This window comes from Galendromus occidentalis, unplaced genomic scaffold, assembly GCF_000255335.2.
Source record: "Galendromus occidentalis unplaced genomic scaffold, Mocc_1.1 scf7180000077487, whole genome shotgun sequence".
Taxonomy (NCBI): Eukaryota; Metazoa; Arthropoda; class Arachnida; order Mesostigmata; family Phytoseiidae; genus Galendromus; species Galendromus occidentalis.
In genome coordinates, this window is record NW_003805475.1 from 861434 (window position 1) to 870670 (window position 9237).

The following is a 9237-nucleotide window of genomic DNA, read 5'->3' on the forward strand; positions in this document are numbered from 1 at the left end:
GCAAGGAGTGCCAAATGGCCTGAATCTGTCGAAATACGGCTTCTTCCCGTAGAAGATTTCGTAAGCTGATTGATTCGTGGTTGGGTTAATAGTGACGGCATTCAAGACGTTTGCAGAGTAGCTTATGGCTTCGGGCCATAGTGCCCTCGGTAATTTGGAATCAATCAGTGCTGTTCTGGCCAATTCGACAAGAGTGCGGTTGCTTCGTTCAGCAATGCCGTTTTGGGCTGGAGTACGAGGATTAGATGCCGTTTGGTCAGCTCCAATCTCATTGATAAGTTTGGTGACGGTGGCGTTCAGGAACTCTCCTCCGTTATCCGTATGTAATCGATCGATGTCTCGTTGGAATTTGTTCCGGAACCACCGAGAATATTGTCACAGAGCTTCAGCGGCTTGGTCCTTAGTCTTGAGGAAGTAGACTCTCCTGAAGCGACTGAAGTCATCGGTGAGGCACAGGAAATGGTTGAAACCACTGAAGGATCGTTGGCCGGGAGAGCACAGGTCTCCGTGGATGTATCCCGGTCTTGTAGCTTTGCAGCTTGTCGGTTTGGTTCGGTATGTTGCTCGATGTGTTTTCCTTGTTGGCAGGATTCACAGTTGAGGAAGTCGTCATCATATTCGATTCCTTCTCGGTTCAAGGTGTCTTCAATCTTCTTTTTTATTCAAGTGCGCAAGGGCTTCGTGAACAGCTTTTAAGCTTACCGTGGCTTTGGAGCTATAGCTTGTGGTCTGCAGACACTTGGGTTCACCTTTGTCGATGTCGAGAATATAAAGTCCTTCTTTACATTCAGCGACTGCCCTACCTTGACCGGTTGAGATCAGGGTCCTCTCAGGATTCATAGAGACTTTGTAGCCACATTCTGTCAATTTGCTGACAGATATCAAATTAGTATTCATGTCCGGGACGTATAGAGCATCTCGAAGTTTGATATTCACCGATTTGTTTCTGCGTCGTACAGTCAGCAATGCAACACCGGATCCGGGTGCTGTCAGGATACTGTTGTTGCCGAGCTTGACTTCTCGAGATGACGGCACAGGGTCGAGATCAGTGAAGAAACTCCGGTCATTGAGAACGTGGTGAGAACTGCCTGAGTCAACAATGAAATGGACTCGGCCATCAGATTTACTTCCCTTTGTTTCTTTAGAGTTTTCGGTCAGAAAAACTCTTGCCACGTTCGCCTCAGGTTTTCCTTCTTGTTTGCCTTTCGGTGCTCTCTTCTGAGGTCTTTTCTTGGTGCAGAACCTGGAGGAATGCCCAACTCCGTTGCAAGTCCAGCATCTTAACTCCGTGGTTCTGGAGTAGGACTGCATTCTCCGGGAGTTGGTGAGTTGCCTTTGAAACTGTTGCCTGGATGGTCGCCGTCTTTTCTTAGTTATGTGTGTCCTTGCCATGAGGACGGTCACATCATTCACGTCTCCGTTTTCAGTCTTCTGACGTCGAACCTCATTCTTTATGAGCCCATAGAGTGTTTCCAGATCCTGATCAGTGCTTGGTCTGGAAGTCCAGGATTGCTTGAAGGAGGACCAGGTATTAGGTAGTGAGCCTACTAACCTTGTCACTAGAACAGATGTGCTCAGTGATTCTCCGACTTCAGTCAGGCCGTAGGTTATGGACTTGTAGCGTTGAATGTTTTCTTGAGCGCTGAGGGATTCGTTGTATTCGTAGTTGAGCCAATTGTCCAGCGCTTGTTGTTTGAACACACCAGTGGAGTGAAGGAAGTGATCCTTGATTTTGGTCCACATGATGACGGCACTGACTGTCTCAGAGTCACCATAGAAGAGTTCGAGTATGATGTTTGGGTTGACGATGTTGAAAAAGACAGTGCGAGCGTTACGGTTTCCAGTGATGTACTTAGCGTTCTTTGTAGCATCTTCATCTGGTACGATCTTCTCGGTGATGACTTCCACGCGTATGTTTCTGCTTGCATGAGTCCAGGTACAAGAGTCTTCCACGTGAGGTAGTTGGCGCCATCATCTCGGAGGACGAGCGCAGGGTTGAACCGTATCTTCGGGGCATCGTTTCCGTCGACGTTCAGCGTAATCGCTGTAGTCTCTTGCGGTGGCATTCTAGAGTTGAGGTCTATCACTCACCTCGCTGTTGCAGAACAAACTGAGTCCTTTTGAGTATCGTGCTGATAACGAATGTTGGTAAAACCCTGTTAGGAGTTGTCCTGTATTGAGCACACTGAGTGGGTTTCAGTCGGCAGGGGCTCAGTTTGAATGAATTGAAGTTGGGTAGCACAGTGATTGGAGCAGCAGCGGAGCGGGTGAAGTCTAGGGAAGCAGGTCTCTAGAATAACAAGGCAACTGGATGCGGGTGACAGACTGATCTGTGTTTAACACTTTATTTCAGACAGCTTATATAGGGAGGCAAAGGGCTATTTTGGACAAAAGAACACTGACGATCATTATATCCAAATTTCATCCAATTGCGTCAAATTGCTCTGGTGAAACATAAGCAACGCGGTGATTAACAAGCGTAACCGAAAGAACGCTATTACCAGTGAAATACTTGGAGCAATTAGTCAGTAGCACTCATTTATCCCAACAGATATGAGTCGCGTTCGGTAGCAGGGGCAGCAAGACGATGCCGCTCCTTTCACAGTAAGAGACAACGTCCAGAACCAGGTGCGAACGATGGTTGTCAAGGAACAGCAGAACCGGCCTTCGAATTCCCTTTTCAACCAGGAATGGAGTAAAACTGTTCTCGAGATACTCCAGAAATGTTTTCCCGGTCTGCCATCCCTTATCCGAGTTGAGCAGGTAGAAACCAGCACGGATGAGATCGGTGAGGGCGACAGGCAGGGTCTTCCGGCGCAAGACGATCGCAGTGGGCGCCAGTGCACCCGCTGCATTCCCGGTGACCAGTAGCGTGACGCTCTCCTTGTCCGACCCTCCGCGAGAATAAACATTTCGGGCGCCTCTCGTGGCGAGTACTCTCTGTCCCGATGGATTCAGGGACATTGACGTCTCGTCGGTGTTGAAAACTCGATCCGGCTGACGAAGGATATGGATCAGGCCTTCCTCAGTGAGACGGCGCTCGAGCTTCTCGAAATGCTCTCGGATGTCGTTTTCGGACACGCTGGCCTGGGCGTTTGATACGTGCTCGGCCGTTCGGAGCGAGATGCATTGGTGACGTTTCAGGAAAAGTTCCAGCCACTTCTTCCCTGATGTAATTTCTTCGGCCCGTGGATTTCCGTTCTCGGACGCCACTCTCGCGAGGCTCCTACCGACTTCTTGGAGGCATTTTCGGGTTATCGGAAACCCCAGTTGGGCCATCTTCTTTATGTAGGACACGATAGCTTCTTCCAATTCCTCCCCCAGAATAGGGACTGGGCCTCGCTCATGTCTCTCAGGTTCTTCCTCCTCCAGATTCCGCCGGAGCGTGGTCTTCGGCACTTTGTAGAGCTTAGCCGCCGCTCTCTGGGACATGCCGTCGCGAACGGCCGCCACAGCGTTTCTTAAGTCCTGGTCCGAGTATTTCGAGTTCTGAAATGCCGGCTTGCATCACTATGGGAACGAGAATGCGGATACGGTGGGACCTCAATCATATCAATGACATAACTGCCCGGCAGCCGGAACGGAGCGGGGACAGAACATTATCAGGCGAAAATCAGACACATCTGAACATCCGAAACTAGGGAGAACTGATGTCGCATTCGGCATAACCACCTTCGCTTGCGCTGCCCAAGCTAAGAAGTTCGCTGATACGCGAGAATTTTTTTTCGAGGAAAAATCATCGATATGATCGAGTTTGTAAGGGCAAAATGAATCCGCTAATGATACTTTTCTTGGATTGCTAGTCGCCTTTTTGCCTGCTTTGCTTACCGACGGCATGGTTGATCACTGAAGAATCACGCAGCCAGGGAGGATGACACGAAGCAATCTTGACACTAGCTCGGAGAGAAATGGCTGCAGAACTGCGCTCCAAGGCGAATCCAGCCGCTACAGCTCCCGGCAAAGAGACGACATGAGTACCCACACAACGCTCAGTATTTTTTTAGAATGTTTTCGCTTTCGATAACTTGAGATCCGCTCGGTCTCGGAATCGAGGGAACTCAATACAGCCCCTGCAGCGTTCGGAAAACAGGCCGATTCGAGTATCGTTCATCACAAGATGTTCAGTTTTCTTTTCAGAATGTTTTCGCTTTGGGATGACTTGATATTCGCTCGCTTCGGGAATCGGGGGATCGAATCCAGCCTCTCCAGCTCCAAGCTAGAGGCGGATTCGAGAATCGTTCGAGTATCGGCTTGAGATCGATTTTCTTTCCGAGTTGCCCGCTGTCGATGGGCTCTCTCAGCCATCTATGATCGTGAGAATGAGGATCTCGAAATAATCTTGACATTGATAGAATTCTTCAAGACCCGACACTGTATTCCGACTTCGGGAAGAATGGCCCGAAATTCTGACCGGTCCATAACTGGTGACCGGTCCAAAACCGGTGGGTGGTCCATAACTGGTGACCGGTCCAAAACTGGGGGGTGGTCCATAACTGGTGGATCTCCCCTAGATTTCCGGGACGATATACTAAGTAGCATCGAGGAAGATTGCATTGGTAGCGTGGTCGAGCAGTGAACGACATTTACACACGTCGTGCACATTCGAGAGAAGTGCAAGACGACAAAATAGCGGCGCCACTAACGGATCGCTCATTCTTGGTCTGCTCGAAGGACCGCGTGCAGCGACCGACGAAGAAGTAGAGTGAAGGACCGGGTGCAGCGACCGACGAAGAAGTAGAGTGAAGGACCGGGTTCAGCGACCAACGAGTGAAGAAGTAGAGGTTCCCCGAAGAGGAGCGAAGCAGAGAGAGAGGATGGAGCGATTGCCGACAAGCTGTGAAGGCTGCGGATCGGCTGGTCACTGGCATAGCAGGTGCCCCTCATGGAACGGAAACTGCCACTATTGCCATGAACGAGGCCATTACGTTAGCCAATGCCCTCGGTTGGTCAACCAAATATGCTACCGATGTCAGCAAAGGGGACATTGGCAGCATCAATGCCGAAACGAAAGAAGAGCCAGGCAACAACAGCAAGCAGAGCAGCAACAACAAGCAGCAACGGCAGCGGCAGAGCAACAACAGCAATCTCTGCAGCAACAACAGCAGGCAGCCCAACAAGCAGCCCAACAGCGCCAACAACAACAGATCGTGCAACAAGTAGAGAGAGAGCAGCAGGCCGAGCTGGCGGTCCGGCAGAGGCAGAGCCAAATAGTCGATCCCGAGCTACAGGGATTCTTCGCGAGTCGCTCAGCAGAACATCGACGCCGACAGGAAGAGGAAGCGGCGAGGAGGTCTCCCGACCTTCCATATATTCCGATGAACGAAGTAGAGAGGCGACTGGAGATCGAAGACGAGGCTCTAAGAAGGGAGTGGAAGTGCTCCATCTGTAAACGACCGTGGAGAGACCCAGTTGCCGCTGTGTGCGGGCATGTTTTCTGCCGGGCGTGCCTCGAAGACTGGCACGTTTACTGTAATAAGTGCCCAGCTGGATGCGGCAGAGACACGAGGCATCGAATCAGAGAATTATTCATGTAAAATAAAGTCGAAGTAGAGAGATCGCTGAACACAGAGTTTTCAAGAGAATAAGTAGAGCGAGCCAGGAATGCTATGTTTCGAAGAAAGCGAGGTAGCTTAGTATTGTAAGGGGATGGATATATACGAATTAGCCGAGTAGCTGATCGGGAGATCAGCGTGGTAGCGTGGTCGAGTGTCGTGCGTGGATTGATTATCACGCTAGAGGGCGCCAGAGTCGAGCGTTAGAGAGACGATCGGCGGCGCTTTCATTTGTGTAGATAATTTGACATCACAATTCTTCCACTGAACTTAAAGTTTGTGTAAAGACGTGTACAGGAGCGGAAAGAAAAGAATCGGAGTGGCGTATCACTGGCGAAGATGTCAGTACATCGCTAATTTAAGATGATTAAATGATAGAAGGAGCACAAAAGAGACACGTGGAATCCCCTCGTCGAGTGCGCCGAGACCTGTGGTGTAAGGCTCATTATCATTACTCGGCTCCTTATTCGAGTTTACAAGTATCTGGGTCCAAGTGTTAGGTTCGTTCTCTCCTCCGTGGGGAGAATGTCCCTTATTTCAGAACATCACAGGCAATCCGCCCAAATGGCAATCCGCCCAAATGGCATTTCGCCCAAATGGTCGATCCGCCCATTTGGCTTTTCCCCCAAATGAACGTGTTCGTGACAGACCGACGAACAAATCTTTCAGAATGTAATATAGCCCGATTCATCTGTATACAATTCAACTCACATATTTTGTTTGACGAAAAATGACTGCCTGTGGGCGAGATTAAGTCGGACAATGGGAATGATTCGTATAATATAAGTCTCGGATGGAGATCTCAGATCTAGAATAAATGTCCGGTTTTGTGTCCGGTTTCAGCGAAAAAAATGTCCGGTCAAATCGCGCCTCTATTGATAATCCGTCACCATACATCGCTCTCTACCGCAGTTTGGTCATTCCTCGTATCCTGTATTGTTCAACTGTCTGGTCCCCAACTTATGAACGAGATTTGTGTTTACTCAAGCGCATACAATCTTCTTTTGCCCGCCGCCTAGCTCGCCGGTGCTACATTCCCAAGTTCGAACTCGATCTCACACTTGTACCAGAGCTTCTCGTCCGGGCAGACAAGGCCTTAGCCCTCAGACAACTACCCCCTAGCACAACACAAACTCTGTGATATTCTCCCTCTCGCACCGAACAGCCGTAGAACCGGCCTCTCGACGAAGCCGCCCATGACTGCCCGTACCGCTATAGTGAACAACTCCTACGCCTGGCGTATTTGTAGATTTATAAATGAGGATTTGATATTTTGTAAGCGAATCAAAACCCTTTGGGAAATAAAAGGAGTAATGAAATGATGAAATTCCAGAAGACTGGCGCTAGGGACGAGTGTCACTCCTCATGAAGAGCACCTCGGAAAAAGGGATGCTTAGAACGTATCGGCCACTCACAATATCAACGATATTGTGCAGGTTATTCGCGCAGATATCATTCCGAGAAATCCAGGATTGGATGGAACAAACGGGATCGGTGAAATGCAACATGGCTTCAGAAAAGATAGAAAAGGAGAAGATTGCCTTCTTATCTTGACTTCTGCCATCGAAATTGCTAGGCAAGAGAACGCCGGCCTGATACGCTGTTTCTTGGACTGCACCCGTGCCTACGATCGGATTGACTGGGCACGACTCTGTGAGGTTCTGGAGAAGAAAGACATGCCAGAACCTATCGTAGAACTAATCAAACTTCTATATACGGACAACAGAGTAGCACTCCATTATAATGGCCACAAATCCAAAACTATACGAACGGAGATGGGACTGCGACAGGGTGGCCCGTTGAGTCCGATCCTATCCATCCTGTACATATCAGAGCTCGAATCGAAGCTCCAGCAAACAGGAATCGGATTTAAGGTCAGACTGCCAGGAAAATTGTTCGACACCGAGCGAGGAAGACATTTCTCGATTGGTGGAATGCGCTGATGATTGCCAGTGGGGGTGCGCGTCAAGAACCTGAGCAGTGACTTTCAGGAGAAAGCAAAACGTTACCTTCGCTGTGCGGGACAAAACTCAATTTGTTGTAGAGTCACTCGACCTGCTTGCGATCGCAGAGATGCCGAAAGTCGCGGTACCACGGAACTCAAAGCCGGAGTCCTATGTGAGATTCTATGGAAGCGAAGAATTATCCACCGACGGCAGAGTTCTTTTCTGCAAAATATGCGTTCGAGAAGTTCGAGCCACGAGAAAGTTCTCTGTGAGTCAACACGTATCAAGAATCAAGCACAAGGCATCGCTGCACAAGAAGAAAGCGTCGAGCTCGTCAAGGGTTGCTCAATTCCTCAAAGCCTCCGGGAAAAACTCCCAGTTCAACCCCGAACTATGTGGAGCCCTCCTGTCAGCCGGGATTCCTCTCCGGAAATTGGATAACGAGAAACTTAGAGAATTCTTAGTGAAGCATTGCCGTCAACCGGTTCCCTCGTCGGTCAATCTAAGACTCAACTACATAAGGACGATCTACGACGGTAAACTAGAGTTCATACGGAGCTGCGTTGCTCAGAAACCCGTGTGGATTACCTCGGGCGAAACCACGGATGCGACCGGGCGTTATGTGGCGTACACGATCGTGGGAACGCTTGCCTGTATGGACCCCAGGAGTTTTCTCCTTCATGCTGAGTGCTTGGAGAAGACTAATAGCTCCACGATCGCGCAAGCCTTCATGAATTCGTGGATGAAGTTATGGCCGGGTGGAATAGAACACGAGAAAGTTCTCCTCTTCGTCACGGACGGAGCAGCGTACATTAAGAAAGCCGCCGCAGCTCTGAAGATCCTGTTCCCAAAGATGGTGCACGTCACTTGTGCTGCCCATGGCATTCTTCGAATAGCGCAAGATATGAGGTCAATGTTCCCGGACGTGGATAAAGTGGTTTCGACTGGGACGGAAATATTCCCAAAATCTGCAGCTCGAGTGACAATATTCCACGAGTTCGCGCCTAACACTCCTCTTCCACCGGAGCCAGTCCTCACTCGGTGGGGAACCTGGATCCGAGCTGCGGTCTATAATGCGGGCTATTTCGATTCCGTGGGTGCTGTTGTTGAAGCACCAGATGCGAAGGAAGCGGCAAGTTTCCTGGCTGCTCAGCAGATTCTGAAGAAGGATAGCCTCCGACGAGACCTCAGCTTGATCAAGGCCCAATTCGGTGGCCTTCCTGGGGCAAAAGAGAGACTGGAAGGGAGAGGCACTCCACTTGTCGAGAGTACCGCCGTATTCGACGGTATTGTACTAGACTTCGCATACAAGAAGGGAAACGGAAAGAAGGCAGAAGCATACATTCTGCTATCTACCTGCGCCGTCTCCAGAGCCATAGCTCTGTTCCTCTCGAAAGATCCCTCGACGCACGAGGTGTATCAGTCGATGACTGTCGGATAAGTGAGAACAGTGATTTGGTATGACTCGACGGTCTAGCTGCACGTTTGCTAGCGAGCTTTATTGTCGTCTGGTCGGGATATGTTATGTACAGAATGATGGTGCACCCAACCGCGGATACCTGCCCAACATCTCCCTTCTCGAAATCTCTTCCTCGCTCAATCCGTCCTTGAGTACTAAGTTACAATATTTCTGTGAACAATGGCTCATGATTCGATTTCTTTGCACAATGAATTATTGATTTTCCGAGGGGGAGATCTACTCTCTCCCCTGTTTTCTTTGCTGATGATCAGCTAGTCCT

At 49.7% G+C, this 9237-nt stretch overlaps 2 protein-coding genes across 2 annotated transcripts; one reads left to right on the forward strand and one right to left on the reverse strand.

Moving 5' to 3' along the window:
- Positions 1–2535: 2535 nt before the first annotated feature.
- Positions 2536–3432, reverse strand: LOC100907997 (uncharacterized). The gene has a single exon (XM_003746036.1). The coding sequence runs from the start codon at positions 3430–3432 to the stop codon at positions 2536–2538; it is 897 nt and encodes a 298-aa protein (XP_003746084.1).
- Positions 3433–7625: 4193 nt separating this feature from the next.
- On the forward strand, positions 7626–8939 carry LOC100908137 (uncharacterized). Its single transcript, XM_003746037.1, has one exon. It carries the CDS (start codon positions 7626–7628, stop codon positions 8937–8939), a length of 1314 nt encoding a protein of 437 aa, XP_003746085.1.
- Positions 8940–9237: the final 298 nt, after the last annotated feature.

Bases quoted from the DNA above. Each gene is read 5' to 3' on its own strand.
- LOC100907997 (XM_003746036.1), bottom strand. From the start codon at position 3,432: ATGTCCCAGAGAGCGGCGGCTAAGCTCTACAAAGTGCCGAAGACCACG.
- LOC100908137 (XM_003746037.1), top strand. From the start codon at position 7,626: ATGCCGAAAGTCGCGGTACCACGGAACTCAAAGCCGGAGTCCTATGTG.